Source organism: Hemicordylus capensis, chromosome 3 (assembly GCF_027244095.1).
Source record: "Hemicordylus capensis ecotype Gifberg chromosome 3, rHemCap1.1.pri, whole genome shotgun sequence".
NCBI lineage: Eukaryota > Metazoa > Chordata > Lepidosauria > Squamata > Cordylidae > Hemicordylus > Hemicordylus capensis.
The window spans coordinates 287,891,710-287,914,427 of NC_069659.1; the positions used below are offsets into that span (position 1 = coordinate 287,891,710).

The 22,718-nt window shown below is 47.3% G+C and overlaps 1 protein-coding gene across 2 annotated transcripts in view; it reads right to left on the reverse strand.

Annotated features, from left to right (window-relative positions):
* Nucleotides 1–442: 442 nt before the first annotated feature.
* Nucleotides 443–22,718, reverse strand: part of HPSE2 (heparanase 2 (inactive)) — a 218,611-nt gene continuing 196,335 nt past the window's right edge. The window contains exons 9-12 of one of the 2 annotated variants that reach the window (XM_053305552.1): nt 20,940–21,054; nt 5,221–5,366; nt 2,347–2,493; nt 443–1,588 (exon numbers count right to left, since the gene is read on the reverse strand). In XM_053305552.1, the coding sequence (XP_053161527.1) occupies nt 1,423–1,588; nt 2,347–2,493; nt 5,221–5,366; nt 20,940–21,054 (574 nt within the window). In that variant the 3' untranslated portion in view covers nt 443–1,422. Of the gene's footprint in view, nt 1,589–2,346; nt 2,494–5,220; nt 5,367–18,634; nt 19,352–20,939; nt 21,055–22,718 lie in introns of those variants that run through there. The other variant, XM_053305553.1, reaches the window with a different exon arrangement.

Genomic DNA, 22,718 nt, shown 5'->3' on the forward strand with positions numbered 1-22,718 from the left:
CTAATCTCAGAGGACCCTGAGATGACTTTCCTTAATATCCATCCTGTTTGCTTTACCAGAATTTGATTTAGGAGAGCTGAACAGAGGTGAACTAGCTCTCTCCTGATGTGCTGAATCTTAGGGTCAGAAATATAGTTGTTGCTGATTTCAGGAAAACAGAGGCAGGGTTGTTGATAACCCAAGAGAAGTCTGGTTCACCTGGAGCTGGCAATGTTACCAGAGTGAGTGTGAATGCCAGTTCCAGGAGTGCAGGCATGGCACATGATCCAGAGTGTGGAAGGAAATGATGCGTGTGTGCGACAGCCATGTTAGAACACTTTTAAAAGGTTGTTCTTGTGAATTTGTTGTTATTTTCCATTATCCAGGCCTCTAACAACCTCCTTGGAAGGAGGGTCCCAGCCGAGGCCCCTGTCCCCACAGCTTTCCCAAATATCTTCTTCGGTTCTTCAGAAAATATAATTTAATTACCAACATTTACAGCCAATGCTCCCAGGGGGCAGCATTATGACGACAGTGGCCAAGACCAAACTTCTCCTCCTCCCCACCCCACCATGCCGCTGGACTGGAGCCGCTGCAGACGCCCCCCGCGGTGCTTATCTGGACTGGCATATGCTGTATGTCTTCCCTCGGCAGCACAGCTGGCTGCGTGTTTCTGCAAAAGGCTGTCCTGGCTCCTCTGGCTCTCCACATGCCCTGTGCAACTGCCTCTTATCTGCATACTCGGGAGCACACAGTCTGCTCTACTGTCAGTTGCCAGCAGGCGGCGCAGCTCCCACAGGAATCAAATCTAAAGGCCGGGCTTCCAAAGCTCTTTTTGCTGGAGGTCACCTAATAGCTTGCTGGCATGCTGTGTGCATCTTGCCCTTGTTCAGCAAATAAAGTCCAGAACCTCCTGAATCTAGCAGGGCACTTCCACCCGCCCTCAAGGTGGCACAACGCCTCTGCTCTAGGATTGGATCTCTGCAGAAGGTGCAGGGTGTCCCAGGCTGCTCCAGGCAGTTCCCCCACATCTGTCACTTGGCAGAGGATTCCACTTTCCCTACTTTACCAAGTTTCTGAAGCAGCACCTCTGTACCCCATCCTTCGGCAGGATAGCTTGCCAGGCAGTTCCTGCTGGCTCTGGAGAAATGTTCTTTCCACAAAGGAAAAAGTAATCTGGCTTTGACCAAACTTAGAGGCAGAAGCAGAACATTCCCCACATTCCTGTGGCCACTGCAGGCGGTGGTGGCGAGAACAGAATAGCGGGTCATTTGTGAGAGGGACAACTGGTGCCTGCAGAGACCCACAAAGCTGCTCGCCAGCCTTGGCTGCTCTCATTTCCTCGTGCCATCTGCCTAGCCTACTTGAGAAGCGAGCACTTGCCAAGAGATGCCCCAAGAGGCCTAGTGGGTCAGTCTGTCCTTGGCAGTGGGGTGGGTGGAGCTACCGATATCGGCAGGCCAGAGCGTTAACATTCTTCACCACATAGAAACTCATGGTGAGGGGAGGGATCACCAGGGTCCGGCCAGGACGAAGAGGACGAGGCTTCAGAAAAGGCAGAGTTCCGTCATCCATCATGGTCAGCAGCTGGCCGTTAAGCTGCATCAACCTGCAGGCAAAGCGCAAACGCATGAGAACAGGGGTGCAGATTCCCCCTAAGGAGTGTCTCCCTCATTTTACTGAACTTCCCCCAGCCTAACCTAATCACCTAGATCTGCCCCTGAAATGTGCCTTTCCACCCCCTTAAAAACAAAACAAAACCATTGATCCTCAGGCTTTGCACTCCTGCATGAGAACTCTGTCAAAAAGGTGGGAAATGCTGGTCCCACCCCCCAGAACCCTTAGGGAACAAGGTGGATGCAGTTCTCTGCTTGGCACAGCCAGATAATAGCAGTAATGTAGAAACCAACATTGAAGATGGCGGGGAACCAGCTTACCCCCTACATCCCCAGAAGCAGAAGGTGCCCAAGCCTTGAGGATGTTGAGGTCACATGGAAAGTCCAGAGCTGGGGCACATCTGGATGGTAACACTCATGCCATACTGGCAGACAGTGTGATTCCCAGGCTGGTGAATGTCTAGACATAAGAACCATATGAATAGCCCTGATGGAGCAGATCAAAGGCCTATCTAGCACAGCATCCCTTCTCCATCATGGTTAACTAGATCCCCCATGAAAGCTCACAGTCAGGGCCGGAAAGCATCTCCCACTCCCACTGTGGCTGCTCCCCTGCAAATGAAGACTGGTTGTATTCCTCGTGGTATGTCCTCTTTTGCCTTTTCAAAGTACTGAGCTGTTGTGGCCATGGCCTTTGATGCCAGCTGGGAAAAGCGGCATTCTGCATAACTGCACTTCCCAGTGCTCTCACCTAGAGTGGAGCCCCTCCTGACCATAGGGCTGCAGAATATACTGGTGGACAAGTTTGTCCCGAAGGGTCCCCACCAGCTTGATTTTCTTCCGGGACCGATGCAGGTTGATGATATACAGTGTGATAGAACCACGGACGTAATTGTGGCTGTCAAAGCAAAAGGAGGCGGACAAGAGTGAGTCATATCATATGCACATTTCCCCAAACACCTCATATTCTTCTACAGCAGCTGAAAAAAGGCAGGTGCAAATGATAATGTGTTGGCTAGCGTCAGGGTTGACACTGGCTCCTTTACTGCTCTGCAGATCCCAGAACACTTAGTCACAGGGAGCCAAGGGCCAGGGTGAGGGGGCCATGTGCACAGAAGCTTCTGCCCTTGTTTTGCTCAGGGCTCCCTAGATGTTGGACTACAATTCCCATCATCCCCTGTCACAATGGTTTTCAGCCGCTGGGGCTGGAGGTGGTTGTAGTCCAACAACGTCTGGGGACCCAAAGTTGAGAATCCTGGTGTAGCTGAATGGCAGAATTGTGTGAAGAGCATCCTGCACACACCATTGCCAAGGTTTGGCAATGGAATGGCCGCAGCATAATCTGCCATAGCTGCTGGTGTGATAGTGCAGACCCATTGCTCCCAGAACCCCAATTTTCTCTTCCACACACCCAAGGCGCTATTTCTCTATTGAGGTGGAGCTATGAGAATGGCTCGGCCAAGGGATCTAACAGGAGTCATGAGAGGTCACCCACGATTTTGAATGTGTACTGATAAGAGCAGGGCTGCTAACTGGGGAAGGAATACAAGGACCTTGCTGTGTAGACAATGCCTGACATACTGTGCAATGTTGCGTCATCCTAGTAATATTTGCCAAAACACAACAATTGTGCAACAGCTGTTGCACAAGAGTCATCCCATTGGAAATAATTGGCTTACTCTTGCACAACTCCTGTTGCACAATTCCCACATTTTCACAAACTGCTGACACGCAACCGCAGATGCACAATGTTACTAGACTGACGCAACGTTGCAAAGGATGTTGGCCATTTTCTAGTACGTTCTGGAGTTGCTGGGTCCTGCTCCACAGCAGGAGGCTGGATTCAATGTGGCTTTCCAAGTCAAGCATTCTCCTCCTAACATTCCAATTCTACACCCCATTCTCTGGTGATGACACCCATGGCCACTTCAAGCTGTGAGGAGGACGGGGACAGTGCTCTGTGTGAGGTGGGTGCAGTTGCTCCATTTCCAGCCAGTGGGACGATCCAGTGGGCCCCTGAGTATTTTTAATGTGTATCCTGCAGCCAGCAGTCTGATGATGGCTGGAGAACCCACCATCTTAAGTAAATCCCTCCAGTTCAGCCACAATTTGCTGCTCACCCTGAGAAATGACTTGCGTGAAGGCTGTACATGAGGGACAATATACACAGCCAAAGGAACCCCCCTCTTTTGGACTGTCTGAGGGAACTAATGGATTACCAGGATAAAGTGAGCCAACTTGGGGCACCTTAGAAACATATTTTATAAATAATATTATTAATTACTCCCAGCAGAACCACAGATGTACTTCTAGGGTCTAAAGGTCTTTGCAGCCCTCATGTCTCTGAGGCAAGCTTAGGCAGAAATGCCAAAGAGCAGGAGAGGATACCCCCTCCTTGTGAAGAATACACTTCCCTCTGCATGGGACAGAGCCAAGGTGCTACCCACCTGTGCCTGCCTGCCAGCCTGCTTGTCTTTCCTCCCCACCTGTGCCTGTCCCAGTTGCCAGTTACCTGTCAGTCACTGGCCAGGGCTTCTTCCAGGCAGGGGGAAGAGGAGGGGGAGACTTGTTGAAAGCCTGTGGCCAAAGTGAGACAGCAACAATAGGGACCTGTGTGTGCAGGGAAGTCCCAGGCCTGCCCTTGCAAGGTTGCTTTCAAAAGGCTTGTCATAGAAACACTAGCTAGGCTGGGTGCCCCAAGTTGGGGGAGAGAGGGAACTGTAACCAGAGCTTGGGGCCTTTGGAGAAACGGACTCCCTTGATCTCATCCTTATAGAAATGGGATCACAAAGGCTCTCATCCCAGAGATAGCTGCTCTTCCCTATCATCACTAGTCACCCCACCTCCCACCCACCTCCCACCCAGAACCGGAGCAAGTGAGGATGCAAAATTATGCAGGGGGCAGAGAGAAGGAAAAACAGGCCCTCATATCCTGCCTCCAGCAATACGCTTCCTGTTGACTTCAGCAGAAGAACTTTGAACCCAGGGGTGCAGTTAAGTTGAATGGGGTGTGTAGGTGGGGAGTGGGATGACAGCAAATGTCCCTGGGGGGCCCTGCCAGTTGGGGGACAGCTCAGCCACTGATGATGATGTAGGCACATATATGTAGTAGGCATATATGTTAAAAATGTCGCTGAGCCAGGGGCCAGTGTGCACGCAGGTATGTGTGTGAAAGTGTCTCTGCGTGGGGGGAGTATGTGATATTATTTGTATAGCAGCAAGAGAGAGGCTGTCCTGGGAATGTTTTATTTTTCACCACGTCCTTACAGTTCTTCTGCAGCAGAGAGACAGCATGAAGCCCAGGAACTCATCGTCACCTCTTGGCCAAGGGCCTAAACCCTCTTTTACGTGAGGGGAGGAGGACAGGGCAGGGCAGAGGCAAAACTATCTCCTTACCAGGGTGCCCTTGGCAAACCAAGTGTCAGCAAGAACGGAGTCCCAGTCTTTGGCAGGTACAGGGCCAGTGGCACTTGGAGGGCAAATCGAAATGGCAACCTTCTCCTCTAGGGGGTGTGGCAGCGGCTAGTACTGATGAAACTCCCTTGGCCCTCCAGTCAACAGTGTCTCAGCCCCCTTCTCTATGCATATAGTTGTGCCTGCCTTGTATGGCAACTCATGGACTTACTTGTGGTAGCTGGTGCAATGAGCATAGATGCGTAATTTATCACGAATCACCCGGCCAGGGCGCGGCTTCCGTTGCAGCCCAGCCACATGGACAGCAAGTACCCTGGGTCCGACAAGCTGCTTGTAGAGCAGGGAGAGCCAGTAATCCTGCCAAAAGAAGGCCGGGGAGGGTGGGTGGGGAGGTTACACCTGGGATATATACTCTTTGGAGAGCAGAGATAAAGGTTAATGCAGGTCAGTGAAAGGGCTGATTCTGTGGGCTGGCACCTGCCGGAGTCAGAACAGACTGTCCCCCACCACAACACATTAAAATCAATCCTCTGTATGGATTTTAATTGCAAACCACTTTGGGAGCCCTTATTGACTGAAAGCAGAATATCAATGTGGACAAGTATAGACCCGCAACAAAATGTTGCAGTATATCCCAAATGGTGTGCATGTGCTACCTGAGTGAAAGGTTTAGGCAGCTTTCCCCCTCAGAAGCAGGAGGCTTTGTGATTGTCTTGAGGGAGTATTCTTCAAGCTGAGAAATTTCACATTCTTTTTGTTCAAGCCCTCCTTCCCCTCTCCTCACCACTGAGTTCCATTAGCTCCTCCCACCTGGTTGTTAACTGCCCTTGGAGTCCACAGACATTTCACTCCATTGAATTACATTGGGGTAGTTTGGGGATTAACCCCCTTAGGTTTTTTCCCTTCAGATGTTTGTGAAGCTGATGTATCCGCAGGATACCCCGAGTCTGGCAGTACCTCTCTCACACCAGCAGGATTTATTTATTTATTTTATTTATTTATTTAATACATTTCTATACCGCCCCAAACACAAGTTCTCTGGGCAGTTTACATACGCCTAGTTATGTATCCATAAATATCATAACATTTCCAGCTCTTTTGGAAATAGATATAAAATAGGTAGCATTCACACTACTCGTACATAAGAACACTTCACTCATGCAACAGGGGTGGGATGATTTTCACCAATCCTCCCTTCCCTCTGCTACCCCAATGCCCCCCCACCAATGCCTTTGAGGGCTGGGGGACCAATATAAATTAAGAAGAGGATCTCTGGCCCAGGACTACAAGTCTAATCTAGCTTGCTGCAAACACCACATAGAAAACTAGACACAACATCTCAGAAGAGATTTCTTTACTTTTTTCCAGAAAGGCTTAAATAAGGAGGCCAGGTTCAATGCAGGACAGAGTTCCTCTGTTTTAAATAGTTGTGTAGGAGGGAGCATTTTGGAAAATGTGGTTTTCCTGGGTTAACAAAAGCAGCACCTTCCCACATGCTCTCTTTCACAACAGCTGTCCGAAACACGTGAGCTCCATCCCACGCTCAAACTCACAGCTCCAGCACGAGTATCTAGCAGTACAGTGCAGTTGTGCCACTGCAGGGAGCTTTGCTGGATGACCCTGGGGGTTCCTTAGGCAGGTGTGTTTAGAAACGGAAGGTGTTAGAAGCCGGGTGAATGAGATGGCCTGTCACACAATCCTATTAAGCAGACGAGACATGCCTGTCTCCTGGCAGAGCCATTACGGACTGCATTCCCACGGGCCCAGTACAGCTTTACAGCCAGGCCAAGGCTGTGAAATCGTGCACAAACCACATGGCTAAGAGATGTTTCTCTAACCTGGCAAGTAGCAGCAGCCCTTTTGCCCACATCCCCTGGAGAGCTGTTAATGGTAAACACAAAAGAACACAAAATGTCACGGGTGGTTCTGCTCTCCACACTTCCCGTCCTGTTTCCTTTCAGGGACACATGTTCACGCCTGCAAACGAGCAGCAGCCCAGCGACAAGAGTGCCATCAGCCACAAATATGAGATCAACCCATGCTTAGGATACACATGTGCGACAGATTATTAGCTAAGGTGCTGCATATTTGTACCTATTAAGCCTAGAGATATACGTATCAGGCCGTATAAAAATATGATAAATAATAAATAAATATAGGGGTTCTGCTCTCCACTTCTACAACAGAGAATGAATTGTTCATTTCAGTGGTCTACAGTCCAATGCAGAGGAACAGGAGGCTTAAAGAATAGGCTAGGTCAATTTGCAGAGAACAAAATCACTCCTAGCTATTCTTCATTCATGGTGGTAAGATGACAGGAGTCAGACCTCTAGCTGTGGGGTGGGGTGGGGAGCTAGAGTGAGCCCAAATCTTTCTCCCCCCACCCACCCAGTTTATAAACAAATAATGTTTAAATAACGGAGTGTTGCTTGAATGTGGTCTTTAAAAAGGCCAGATAAGCTGCCCCCCCTACCTTTTTGGCAACCCCCCCTCCAAACTTTTAGGCTGGCTACAGGCCTGCGAGTCTCACATTAAGGGTCCCCTTTTACCCACTGAGCCTGCAGAGAGCTGGCAGGAACAAGGAAGATGCCATTGTTACAATCCTTTTGGAAGCTCTCTTGCACATTCCTTTCAAGCATCTGGTAGGCTCGGTTGGCTTTAAACATAGAACACAGTGCTGAATAGAGTGTTAATTTGATTGTATATGGCAGTTACTATATATACATCTTAAAGAAATAGTAAGACCAGGAATGTTGCCATCTAGTGAAGGAAGAAGGCAGTGCCTGCAGAACTGGATGCCAGATCAACTAATGATGAACATAGCTGGGTGGATTTTGTTGACACATTTAGCTGCAGACTCGGGAAATGGCAGAACAGTCCTGTTATGTTTATGTTCCTTATATGTTACGTTATGTAACTCTGAGAGTTCTATAGCCCTTTGCTTTAGCTGGCAGACGGAGAGCAGGTAGATTTGTCCTGGTACATTTGCCCTACCCTTGCATCTCACTGCATCTGACAGAGATGAAAAGATCTGTGGTAGGAACAGATCTGTGGTAGAAACGCAAAGCCATAGGCTGACAAGATGTGCAGTGTTTTGGTGATGCTGCGCACCACATCAGGGCTGCTGTGGACTCGTAAGGCGGCCCTGAATCTGCAGAGAACAAGCAATGTGTGAATGGGAGTCACTGTGGCAGCACGGACTGCAGCTGCTCATTCTCTGCTCCGTTGGGGCCGCCTTATGAATCTGCATTCTGCAACAGCCTTGATGTGATGTGCAATGTCTACAAAATGCCATGCCAGCCATAGTCTGATGATTGCATGATGCAGGGTATTTTCACTTCTTATGAAGCCTGTGGGCTCTGAAGAAGAAACGGTTATTGCTGCTGCTTTCTGTGGAGGATAACAGCATCTTTTTTGTTCCTGATTGCCTAAGCTGGCTCCTTCCCTACTGAATGCCACCCATTGCTCTGGAGTGGGCCTCTTCGCCTCAGTATCTCTCTGTGATCACATTTGCTGGGAAGGATGGTTAGCTTCAGTACAGTTCCTGCAGGGTAATTCTCTCAATGTGCGATCACCCCAGGTCACATAATATATCTGATGGGAACAACACCTCTAACTATATAAGGTCAAACTACATGCCAATACAGGAGATACAGTATCTTCTGATTTTTTTCTTTTTCTAAAAATAGCTGGTGGTAGGATTTGCATTGGGGAAGCAACATGAGAGGCGAGGGTAAAAAACCCGACTTTGTGCTGTGGCCCTGATCCAAACCGGGCTTGCCCACATCTGCTTTTAAAAAAAGATATTGGGAGGTCCAGTCACAGATTCTGCTGTGTCATATGTACTTTGGACAGAGAAGAGAGTGTGCCATAGAAACCAAAGGGAGATTAATTTTTTTCTGGGGACATTCCTGGATGGGCGCTTAAGCCTTTTGGTGGGAAGAAGAAATGATTAAATAATAATAATAATAATAATAATAATAATAATAATAATAATAATAATAAACAATTTCCCCCAGTGAGGCACTACCTTGGTGTGGTTGTGGGGCTTGCGTGCTCTGAGGAAGGTGAGAGCTATGCCAGAGGTCCAACCATACTGGACAGGTCTCACCAGAGAAGCCAGACAAAGAGTGCCTCTCCCATCAACAATATGGTGAGATGTAACTTTAATAAATCTATACCGGATCGGTAGTCACCCGGGTCAACAAGGACCGCGCCAGGTGCTGGAGTCCCTGGACATCTGGTGGCAAGTGGGCAACAGGACTCAGGATCTTCAGTTGAGCAACCAGGGCTGAAGACAGCAAAGTTACTGGAAGAAACGTCGCTTAACCGGAAAAAAAAACAACGAAAAATGCCAACAAGGAAATAATGATCTGCTATTACAAGTCTAGTCCAACTAGAAGAGGTTATTTAAAAAGAATGTACCAAATTTGGAAAGAGAAGCATCCAGACACAGAAATAACAGAACAAAGGCTAGCAGACCAGAGAAGATTCATAATAAGAAATAAAGTATTCACAGAAGTTGAGCTGGAAGAACTGCAAAGAGCAATACAGGCTCAAGATATGGAAGAAGAATTACCACCAACTGAAGCAGTTGCTCAGGCGCAGGTGGAGGAGGTGTTGGAAATAGAGGATGCCACTGTGGCTGAACTGTTTCAAAATCAAAACCAGGCAACCTCCCTTTTGCCTTCACCTCAAAAACCCAAATGCCATTTAACAGAAAAGCAACAAGAACTAAAGCAAAAAATAACTGAGCACATGAACCAAACAACCACCAGGGTTCGACTTCCAGCTCTAAAAACAGTTGCCAAAAAACAACTTGCTCAGGCATTAAAAGATGTCAATGCTGTACTTGCAGAAATAACAACCAATAATTTGCAAGAAACAAACCAATTAATGTACAGTGCAGCAACAATAACAACACAAGAGCTCGTATATAAATCAATGGACCTGTAAAAAAAGAAAGTAGTACATCACCTAAATGGAAGATTAGATTAGATTAGATTAGATAATAAAATCACCAGGCTTAGATCAGATGCTAGTAAATTGAAAGATATGAAGGACAAGAAGCTGAAGAATGAAAATACCAAACAGTATCTGATCCAAAAATACCACCTAGATTCAAGGAGAATTAGAGAAGTCCTGGAAATAATAAAGCAGCAAATAACAGCAGTGTCAAAGAAGATTAGCAGATATGAAGCCAGAACTACACAACACAGGCAGAATCTCCAATTCCAGTCGAATCAGAGACGTTTCTACCAAAGCACAGAAGGAGAAACTGCAAGAAACATAGAAACACCGAATAAAGAAGAAACAGTGCAATTCTGGGGGAAATTATGGGACAATCCAATAGATCATAATAAAAAAGCAGGCTGGATGAAAGGGGTCAAAATATGTAACCAACAAATGCAAGATCTAATAATAACACCAGAATTAATAAGTGAAAGAGCAAAGAAAATTAAAAATTGGACTGCGCCAGGCGACGATGAACTGCATGGCTTTTGGCTAAACACCTAACAAGCCTTCATAAACAACTATCAAAACAGTTCAATCACATTTTGCAAGGAGGTGATATTGAACAATGGCTAACAACTGGGAAAACTCATCTCATCATGAAAGACCCAGCAAAAGTTCCAAGTAATTATAGACCCATAACCTGCCTGCCAACCATGTTCAAATTATTAACTGGAATAATAGCAGATGAAGTGATGCAACACTTATTAACTAACAAACAGCTTCCAGTTGAACAGAAAGGAAATTGCCCGAACACCAGAGGCACAAAAGACCAGCTGCTGATTGACAAAATGATTTTAGAAAATTGCAAGAGAAAAAAAACCAACCTAAGTGTTGCATGGATTGACTACAAGAAAGCCTTCGATTCATTGCCTCACACATGGATACTAAAATGTTTCGAAACAACTGGTGTCAGCAAAAACATTCAGATATTTATAAAAAAAGCAATGAGCATGTGGAGTACACAGTTAACAATCAATGGCGAGACACTTGGACAGGTTAGCATTAGAAGAGGCATTTTCCAAGGGGACTCACTATCCCCTCTGTTGTTTGTAATCGCCATGACCCCACTTTCACAAATACTAAACAAAACAGGCCTCGGATACCAAACATCTAAAACATCAAGTAAAATCAACCATCTGCTGTACATGGACGATCTGAAGTTGTATGGAAAGTCCCAGTCAGAAATCGAATCACTGCTAAACACTGTCCGTATATTCAGTAGCGATATAGCAATGGAGTTTGGACTAGACAAGTGTGCTGCATTAATAATGAACAGAGGAAAAATAACAAAAACAGAAGGAATAGAACTGCCCAATGGAAGCAACATCAAGAACCTGGAAGAGAAAGAACATTACAAATACTTGGGCATTCTCCAGGCTGATAACATTGCACACACTGAAGTTAAAAGAAACATTGGAAGTGAATACATCAGACCTGGCAATGGCTTAAGAATGGCAACTTGAAGAAAGAAACAGAGGGTTTAATAATGGCTGCACAAGAACAGGCACTAAGAACAAATGCAATAAGAGCAAAAGTTGAAAAATCAACCACAAACAGCAAGTGCCGCCTTTGTAAAGAAGCGGATGAAACCATGGACCACCTAATCAGCTGTTGTAAAAAGATCGCACAGAATGACTACAAACAAAGGCATGACAAAGTAGCAGGGATGATACACATGAACATCTGCAAAAAATACAAGCTACCTGTAGCCAAAAATTGGTGGGACCATAACACTGAAAAAGTGGTAGAAAATGAAGATGTAAAAATATTATGGGACTTCCGACTACAAACAGACAAACATCTGCCACACAATACACCAGATATAACTGTAGCTGAGAAGAAAGAAAAACAAGTCAAAATAATCGACATAGCAATACCAGGGGATAGAAGAATAGAAGAAAAAGAAATAGAAAAAATCACCAAATACAAAGATCTACAAATTGAAATTGAAAGGCTGTGGCAGAAAAAGACCAAAATAATCCCAGTGGTAATTGGCGCCCTGGGTGCAGTTCCAAAAGACCTTGAAGAGCACCTCAACACCATAGGGGCCACAGAAATCACCATCAGCCAATTACAAAAAGCAGCTTTACTGGGAACAGCCTGTATTCTGCGACGATATCTATAACAACAGCAACAACACTGACAATAAAATTCTGGCATCCCAGGTCCTTGGGAAGGACTCGATGTCTGGATAAAACAAACCAGTCAATAACACCTGTCTGACTGTGTAAAATAATAATAATAATTCAATTTCTATACCACCCTTCCAAAAATGGCTCAGGGCAGATAACATAGAGAAATAACAAAGAAGATGGATCCCTGTCCCCAAAGGGTTCACAATCTAAAAAGAACATAAGATAGACACCAGCAACAGTCACTGGAAGTACTGTGCTGGGGGTGGATAGGGCCAGTTACTCTCCCCCTGCTAAATAAAGATAATCACCATGTTAAAAGGTGCCGTTTTGCCAAGTCAGCAGATGACCCCAATACGTTGGAGCTGAGCCCTTGTGGCTTCTTTCAGCTCTATCATAAAGGTTGCTTATGAACAGAAAAAGTGCTTCTCTCCCTGCACAGTAATTGCTGCGCAGACGTCCTTTCTTCATCAAAAACTATCCCACATGTCTGTGTGAATGGGCACACTTTGATCCACTCCGCTGAAACTGTACGGTGGCCAAATTGAGCCACATGAGGAAACCTTCTGTTATGCTCACCACTCTCTTTTGACTGCTCCTGTCTAGAACTCTTTGTTCCTAAGTTGTCCAGCAATAAAATGCCTGGCTAATTCCTAGGCCTGTGCATCAAATCATGATGTGACAAAGGCAGGGACCAAGAGAATGGGGACCTATGCGAGTGGAGCCACTCCTTGTGCTCTGCTCTCGCTCTGCCAATTCCCCCTCATCTGGGTAGATTCCAGAAGCTCTTAAGTGAGGCAAGTGCCACAGAAATGGAAGCTGTGATGACCAGCTCAGGAGCGCAGATCAGAGGAGCACTGCTTTGAAACTGGTGGGAATGAACACCTGCCTGAATGAGAGCCAGCATAGCATAATAGTTAGAGTGTCAGACCAAGAGAAGTGAGGCCCAAGTTCAAATCCCCAGTCTGCCATCAAGCTCACTGACACTGCACGACTTTGAGCTGGTTATCTTCTCTCAGCCCAGCCTACCTCAGAAGATTGTTGTGAGGCTAAAATGGAGGAGGGATGATCTTTTACACCATCTTAAGCTCTTTGGACAGCCACCTAATGGTGCAGCAGGGAAATGACTTGATTAACAAGCCAGAGGTTGCCGGTTCGAATCCCTGCTGGTCTGTTTCCCAGACTATGGGAAACACCTCTATCAGGCAGCAGAGATATAGGAAAGATGCTGAAAGGCATCATCTCATACTGCATAGGAGAAGGCAATGGTAAACCTCTCCTGTATTCTACCAAAGAAAAACCACAGGGCTCTGTGGTCGCCAGGAGTCGACACTGACTCGATGGCACACTTTACTTTACTTTAAGCTCTTTGGAGGAAAGGAAAATCAGAGATGTAAATAATAGTGGCCACTATCTTCTGTTGGGCAGGAATGCTGTGTCTCTCGATGGAATGATTAAGATGGACCTTGTCATTGCCTCTCCCTAACAGTGCCCTGAGACCACAGGAGTGGGTGAGAAATGAACACGACATCAGCATCTTCGGCGCTGCTTCGAGAACAGCACTCTTAATTTCATCCCATATTTCCAGTGGGGTCTCTTTACAGGCTCATTCCCTCTGCAACAACATACTGTATGTTTGTAGCGGTATTTTGAAGGTATTGCCTTTTATATTTGATCTTGTGTTGGCAGGCTGAATTATCTCTGGATCTCTGAGCTATTTGAGAAGAGCCACATGAGCTGGGCTGTCATACAGCATCTGCTTCTTCCACAGAGCATCTCTGGGGCTTGGGCATTCATTCCTATGGAGCGGGATCTTCTGCCGTGGCATGGAAAGCAAAGACACTGAGCTGCTGCGGGCCGCGCAGGCCGAGCTCGTCGCCAGCTGATGGGCAGCCAGGCCAAGGCAGTGATTGATGCCGTGGCTTCTCTCAGCAGCTGAGAGTTCGCACAAAGGAAAGGCAGCATGTGGAAAGGTCTTTGTCCCTGAGTTAGTGGGAAGATTTGGTTTCACATCCCAGCAGGCCTGCACAGGTCCAAACGGCCGCTTTCATCTCACTGATAGCTCCCACGGGAAAAGAGCGCCTGCCACCCCTCACACCAGGCTCACAGTCTGGCTTTGCTGTTGGTGCCACTTAAAAAGCCCTCTAGCAACTCACCTGCTCTGGGCAGGAAGAAAGATCTTGGCTACAGAGGGATAGGATAATGCGAATAAAAGAAATACGGTCGTACTAGAGGAAAATAGATTGGGAACTGGGTGCAGGGAAGAGAGAGAATCCTTCGCTATGCTATGATAATTAACTTGGGCATCCTTGCAAATCCCACAGGAAGCTCTAATGAGTGATCCCAGTGACTTGGATCTTTTTGGACTCCCCACAGCCTCAGACTTTCTAGGATAAATAGCGAATCAGAGAAAACAAGGTGAATTTTGGTGGTTAGATGGCTGCATATGCAATCTTCGTTAGGAACCCATTTAATACAGGTTCTTCTGCACAGATACTGCTTAGTCCCATAGATATAGTTCTACTCAAGTTGAGCCTGCTAATTAGCTTTAACATCACAGGCAGAACTAGTTTGCAGGAGGCCTGTATTCGCTCCCCAGTGTGCACGTCCCCATCCCCCCCCCACGGCAGTGAGGACTCAAAAGCAGCACACATTTTCTGTATGTCCCAGTCACCCTCTGCCACCTCCACTGCTTGCTTTCCTCCCCCTCTGCTGTCTCTCCTCTCCCTGCCTGTGTGCCGCCTCTTTCACTTTTCTCCTTGTCTTCCTCTGCTCATGCACAGTGTTTGTAAGTGCTTCCTCATTCTGCATGTGGGAGCAGTGGAGGAGGAGGCAGGAGATTGCAAGCAGAGGTGGGCAGTGGAAAATGGGCGTGGGCATGAAGGAGTGGGAACAGCAGCAGTAGACGCTAACCAACCGGCAGTGAGAAGGCGGGAGGGGCACAGCCCCAAGGGGCAGATGGGCCCATGTTCTGGAAACACCCTGGAACATGGTTAGCTCCGCCCCTCAGGGGCATAGCAAGGTTGTAGTGGGCCCAGAGACAAGATTTTAAAATGCCCACCCTCACTGAAGCTCGATTTTGTAAACTGTGGACAATGCAGGTCATTTAATGGTTCTAGAGAAAGACATGCTGTTCTGGTAGCTCCAGGTCTTAACACTCACATCAGTTTCGGAGGATGAATACAACTGAAGGAAGCCCAGGCGGGAGTGCGGCTGGGGGTCAGTCATGTGACTTGCCTCTGGGGGGCCCCCCAAGGCAGTGGGTCCCTAGACAACTGTCTCCCCTTGCCCGATTATAGTTACGCCCGTGCCGCCTCTGTTTATTATACATGCTCTCTCCCCTGACTTCATCCCCACCACCTAGTTACCAACCAAATAATTTTTTGCTCTTCTAAAACTAGACCCCAGGAATGGGGCAAGAATCAAGAGTTATGTTCCTTCACCCTCCCTTCCAGGTATATTACTAAAATTGGGGTTCAGTACAGTTTGCATCACAAAACTCCAGATCACACACGGATGGAGACCTCAATATATTTTGGTACTATGGAGCCACCCACAATCTAGGCAGAGGTTAAAAGGGGCTGATACATCCAATACGTGTTACGAATCCCTGAGGTTGTAAAGCAAAAATAATCAGAAGTAGTAGTAATAGTGGTAGTTGTTATTGGAGACTAGTATTTTTAAGCCCGTTTTAATAATGGGCGCTAGCTGTCTTTCCCCCCTTTAAGCTTTCTTCATATCTTTTGCCCTTTTTTGTGTGTGTGTCCCTGTCTCTCTTCCTTTCTTTTCTTTCCTTCCTTTTCTTGCTTTCCTTTTCCTTTTTTAAAAAAATATGTTTTATTCTCTACGTTATCTTTTTCTCTCTTCTTTCTATTATGGGCATGTTTGTTGGGGGTTTGTGTGTGTGTGTGTGTTTTCCTTTTTCTCTTTTTCTATCTTTCCCCCCCACCTTTTTTCTTCACTTTTACCTCTCTTCTTTTTCCTTCCTCTTTGTTTATTTTGTTCTTTTCTTTCCTATCTCTCTCTTCTCTCTTTTTCCTTCTTTATCTCTTTTCTTTTCTCTATTGTTCTGTCTCCCTCCCGCATTCCTTGTTTTGTCTTTTGCTGTCTGTTTTTCTTGTTGTCTCTCTCTCTCTCTCTGTCTCTCTCTCTTTTTCTCTCTGTCTTTGTTTTCCTCCACCCTGTTCTAATTTTCCCTTCCCTCTGTGGTTTTTTTCCCCTCTGGGGGACATTGTTTGGGGGGGGGGTGCTTGTGTGCAACACAGAATGGCTCTGGGCTCTCCAGAATGGCGACCCCCCCCCATGATTAAGGGCCAAATCGGCCCATGTAAATGCCGCTGCGGCCACCGCCGCCGCCCGCCCGCCCTCCCAACTGCCGAGTCCTCCTCACCCCCGTGTCATCCCCGGCCGGAGTCAGTCGGGCGATGAAAGTCCTTAATTTGATAGGGAGAGAGTTGCTCGCAAGCAGAGCTCCTCTCTCTGCAAAGCCTCTTCCTGAACTGGCACTTTGGACGCAAAGGATGCAATAAGCGTCCTTTGCGCCCAAAGCGCCAGTTCGGGCAGAGCCTTTGCACAGAGAGGAGCTCTGTTTGCGAGCTCCTCTCTCCTATCAAACTAAGGACTTTCATCGCCCGACTGACTCGGGCTGGGGTATGGAGGACTCGGCAGTTGGGAGGGCAAGCGGTGTTTGTCGTCGGCGACCGCAGCAGCAATTTCGCCCATGGGGCTGGGAGAGGAGGACTCGGGCAGCTGGGAGGGTGGGCGGGTTAAGGGCAATTTCGCCCTGGTTTTCCATCTTTCTGATGTGCCGCCTCTTCACTCTCGGCGGCTGTCCTGGAGCCGCTGCCGCCTCTGTCTCTCTGCGTCCGCCGCAGCCGCTTGGCAGCTCCGCGGCACGGTAAGGCAATGCCGCCCGCGGGTGTTTTGGTGCCGCCGCCGCCTCTGCCTTCCAGTTTCCCCTGCCGGCGCTTCTCCGGCTTCTTCAGGGCGGCCGCTTGTGGCCGTCCAAGATGTCCGCCGGGTGCTGGCGGTCGTGTCTCCCTTGCCCTGTTCTGGGCCTGCGCTTTGCGCAGGCGCAGAACAGGGCAGGGAGGCACGAACACACGCTTGGTGGCCGTCCACGGACGGACACCAAGCGTTTTATTAGAGAGGATGGCATTCTAGTGACATTGACCTTTTGCACCAATTATCCTAATGACCACTAGGGGCATTGGGAGTAGAGGTAGCTAGTGAGGGTCTCCTTACTTGTCCCTGCTTGCCTCTACTTTATGGCCCCTGCCTTGACTCCTTAGATACATCCTGAGTTGAGTCAGTCCTCTTCCTTCCTCCTAGAAGTCTTTCCTATCCCAATGTTTTTCACCAATAAACTAATTAATTAATTTAGACTCTACAGTGATCTCCATGTGTGTTCCTTATATAAATGCTGCAACTAAACTCCATACTCTGTAACTGGATAGAGATGTGCATGGAATTGGAAAGACAGTTCGGCCCTGTGCATATACAAACTGGACCCAGTTCGGGTTCAAACTGAGCCAGTTCAGAGGGCTTGGAGGTCTACAGTAAAAGACAAGGAGGTGGGGAGCTTCCATTAAAGTAGAGTTGGAGAGAGAAAGTTAAAATATACCTTTCAAGTGCGACCGGCAGTGAGGAGGGGGCTCCCCGCACCCCGCAGGCCTCCCTCTGAGTATGCAGAGCCAGTTCAGGCCTGGTTTGGGCCTCTGCTCAGGCATGGAGGGCACTAAAATGACCTCCACACATATGTAGAGGCCATTTGCATGACCACACAATTTGCATGGTCTGAGGAGGAAGGGGATTGGACCAGCCTCCCCTCCCTCCGCCCATCTCTGCCCAGTCAAGTGAATGGCCCCCATGATTTCTAGGGCCCAGCCAGGGGGCACAGGTGATGGCCAAGCCAAATATTTTTAGAAGATAACTTTCACTTAAAATTTGAGGGAAGGGTTGGGAACTGAAAGGGGGGGGGCAAGGTTGGTCCAGCCTAACTTTGCTTTGTTGCTACCACCTGTCTGGCCATGGTGGTGGCAGTAGTCTTCTCTTTAATCACTGGTCGGAGGCCACAATTTGATCCTCCATAATTCTTCCTTCCTTTCACTTAGTGTTCTTCTGAGTTTGGTTCTGGGGTGGGGGGTGACACACCCCACTTTTGGCTCAAACCTAGGTCAGGATTGTAGTCTGAGGAGCAACTCCTCACCAGTTTTTGGAGGGGAGAGTTAAAACAGTTGAATGGGGTATGGAAAAGATATAGGAAAAGGAAGGGTGTATTTTTCTTTTTCTTTTAAAGTCTAGATTTCGAGGGGAAACTCTGACTGCTATCTTATTGGTTCTCTGGAGCATGCTGGGATTTGGAAAATTTAATCCAGCATGCTCCATATCTCAAAAATGATGGCCCTGTTATTTTGGATCTGGAGTATGCTCTGAGAAATGTAATCCAGCATGCTCCATAGACCTAAGATGGCAGCGTTCATTCCCAGAGCTGGGCACATAATAGCAGGCGAGAGGGAGAGAACCAGAGACTTCCCCAAGCGCATGCTTTCAGTGTTGACCATGGGAGTATGCTCTTGGAGTGCTAGGGATGGACATGGGCTAGGAGATACCATCACTCTCAAACTGGGCACCCAGCCAATCAGGAGGCTCTCTGAGCAGCTCTTATTGGGTGATGACAGCAAACATGTTTCAATGCATTTTCACACAGCCTAGAGATGCATTTTATTATTTAACAAGGAAAAAAATGTCAAGCGGTATATTCAGTTTTTAACATATTAAATCGCAAAAAAAGAAAGAAAATATTACTTTAAATACACACACACACACCTGGCAACTATTTCACTTTTACAGAGCCACTAGGTCAGCCAGGAGGAGAGATCTGGGCTATCGGGGGTGTGTGTGTGTGTGTGTGTGTGTGTGTGTGTAGGGGGACTTCTCAAATGTTTAGAGGATCTGCACCCTTAAAAGCAGCTGCAGGGAGACAGAAAATCTACAGCTCATCATTATAGGCAAGGCTCAGAGTCTGTGGCTGCCCTTCTGCTTCCCAGATCCCCCACCCTACATTCCAGGGGCCTGCTGGCAGTGTCTCTCAGACTGGTACCCTGGACCAGGCTTGTAAATTCCTGGCCGTGGAGATCCAGAGCTTCTTGGTGCTGCCAAGAGTTCCACTTGCAAGGTGTAGAATTTATTAGACTGAAAAAAGATGAAAAGAAAACCTGCTACTTTTAAAGACCTTTTACATACGGTTTCCTTATTAGAGTCCTGCGCTCTGGAACAGCAACTGCCTCAGCCTTTTTGAAGAGCTACAAATGAGCGGGTTTGCATTAAACTGAAGGGAACTGCCCTGCTGTGTGAAGCTGTGAACTCCTTTCACCTTCGTTCCTATAAATCTAAACTACATTCAGCCCTATTTTCCTGGCACTTTAGTCTTTCCCCGAGGAGCCGGCTGCCTGGGCTTTGGTTGTTTCTACAGCATGTTTTCAGACTCTAGGATTCTTCTCCTGCCCTCCCATCTGCGTGTGCCTTGACTTGTGTGCCCCTCCCTCCCGGAGCCCCTGACTTTCTTGCTCTTCTGCACCCCATGAGGGTCCCACAGAGACTCTCATGACTGACAAAGTTCCAGCTCCAGAGGTAACCCTGCCCCATCTGCTTTCAACATGTTGTGCTTGACATTAACTAATGTCTCCTATTAGCACTGAAAGAAACCAATCTGGAAAAATGTATTTTCAAGCCGAGTTCAAACAGGCCACAAGGAGCAGTGGATTTTCAGCTGCATGTAGAATTTTCTTTCTTTTCTTTCTTTTTTTGGTGGTGCAGCCAAGAGTCTGAGGAACAGGTCAAGGGCACAGAAGTCAAACACAAATCCCCTGATTTACTGACTGGTAACAGGAAAGGGAGAGAGAAAAACCCAGCTTGATATGGCAGAGACACTGCAAGGGCAGATGAGGGAGGAATAAAGGGATATATGAGGTGGAGGGAGAAGAAAGGGGTGGGTGCTGGATGCATACCTAATAAGAGCAAGAGCAGGGAACAGCAGAGTCAGAGGAATTGCTAGGTACTTAAAAGATCCAGGCTCTGGGCCCACAGCCCCCCCTTGATAATTAAACTCAGTCCCCTTCCCCAAGAACAATTACATATGCTTTTTAAAGTCTCTTATATTATAATACAGCACCTATGATGGTGGAAGCAGCAGAGATCTAGGTCTTCCTTTCTGGAAGACTTACGGAGGAAGGAAGGTGGCTGATGAGATCGGGGGCTCTGAGCAATTCATTGGAAGCCTGTGACCCACAGGCCACCTCCCCCCCCCCAATGATGCCCCTACACAGAGTGGTGGATGGGGACAGAGCAAGTGAGTGAATGCAAGAGAGAGTGGGAGGCACCATATCAAGCATCTACTGGCAAACAGAAAAAATTGCTAGTCTGAAGCAGCAACTGCAGGAAGGATGGGCATGGAGAAGGTGTGTGTGTGGGAGTGTAAAGTGGAAGAGAAAGAAGGGGCCGGAAAAACCGAAATTTATCCAAAGTGAAATCTGAAAGGGAATTTCAGGGTTCCTGCAAGGACAAACTGAAATTCAAAGAAAATGTCAGGGTTTTTCTCAAGAAAATAAGTTGGAGAATTTTCTTAGATGGTTCCTCTACATCCCCATGGGGGAAATGTAAGACTGTGCACCTACAATAATGGGGAGGGAAACCCAACAGACTTGATGAGTGAAAGCCCAGCAGCAGCAGATTGGCGAGGGAGCAAATTCAGACAATGAAGAGCACCATGTCACACACATACCGGCAATGGGTTGAAGTTCTGGTCCACAAGATGGTTGTGCCCATGGTCAAAAAATGAGTGTCTCATCACCACATCAATGCCCTGGCTGGCCAGCATTCCAAGAGAGTTCAGCCACCTGTTAAGGGAGCAGAAGACCGATTAATATTTCACAAAAAGGAGTAGGCTATAGGTCTCCCAAGAGTACTTCTGTATTCTGCCTCAGTTTTAAACGTTTTTTAAGGATTATGCCAATGCTAAAAAAAATGGCTGCCACATCCCAGAGGAACTGAAGCCTTACAACATATTTTATGAAAAGAATACAAGCTTTTCTTGTATTGATTATTTTATCCCACCCTTCCTCTGAGGAGCCCAGGGGAACATACATGCCTCCATCCCCATTTCCCCATCAGAACTCTTTGTGATGTAGGTTTAGACCAGGGCTGCGTAACTTTGGTCCTTCCTCTATTGTTGGACTACAGCTCCCATCATCCCTGCCACAATGGCCAATAGTCAAGGATGATATTTGTAGTCCAACAAGAGTTGGAGGGCCAAAGTTCTGCAGCCCTAGTTTCAGGGGTGTAGCTAGGGGAGAGGGGGCCCATGTTCACCCCTCTCCCCGGCAGCCCCTCAGAGTGAGGGTGATAATGGGGGGAAAAAATAGAGAAGGGTGGAGAGGGGGGTGGCCCTCAAAAGCTGGGGGCCCAGGTTCTTTGAACTCATCCACTCAATTATATCTACATCTCTGCCTGGTTTAGACTGAGAGATGGTGGCCTGGTTCACACAATAGTCCCACTCTAGGTTTAATGGGGGTTATCAACATTAGTGTGATTGAGCAAACCAATGCCAAGGTGATTTATGGCTCAAGATGAATGTGATATTCCTGCCTTGGTGTAACCCACATTAAACCTAGATTCAAATGATTGTGTGAGCCAGGCCATAGACTGACCCAAGATCACACATTAAACAGAGACTGTGGTGGTTTCTAGTCCAGCAGTTAGTCTGGAATTTCTGTCTTTGGTTAACTCACTTTTAACAGAGAATCCGAACAACATCATTGCCAGCTTGTTGCATGCCAGTGTTTTGTGTGTTGTCCTCCCATCATTTTTCAGACCTTTTTTTCTTTAAAACTCAAAATGAAAATGTAGCAGAACTGTCCAGTATCTGCCCATACTTGAAGTGCATATCAAATGCACTCTCCCCTCACTTGGCAGTACCATCTATGCTCCTCTTCCTCCACATGTGCTCCCTGGATTTAGAAAGGAATAGGGGAACAACGTGGAAGACAACATGGAGAAGAGAAGAGTGGTGGGCTAGAGGGTCTCCTGTCAGAAACTTTTAGTCCACCACTCACCTTTTCTTCATGCTTCCTCTTCCGTTCCTTTACCATCTTCCTTTTTAAACCCAGGGAGTGTGGGGAGAGGAGGAGTGTGAGTGCAGGTGGGCAGAGGCAGACACCGGTGCAATGGTCCTTACAGCCCCTGCTCCAGCCCATCTGCCACCTTCTGTCTGCTTCATGGATGGGCTGACCTTGAATTGCAGTGCCAGTTGCCTAGTGTGAACTGGCAAACTACTCTTGAGGCTTTTCAGTGCTATTGTACTTTCAAGTAGAAGTTTCTTCTTTGGAGCTTCTGTCTCTTATTGCTTGCTGTTCAGTCAGTGCAGCCCATAAAGGCCCCTTAATTAATCAGTTCCTGTTCAGGGAGGGTTGCTCAAATTACTGATTTCTTCTCATTATTTTGCAATACAGAAGGTGGGGGGGGATAAGAATAAATTGGTAAGTAAAGCCACCACCCTAGAGAA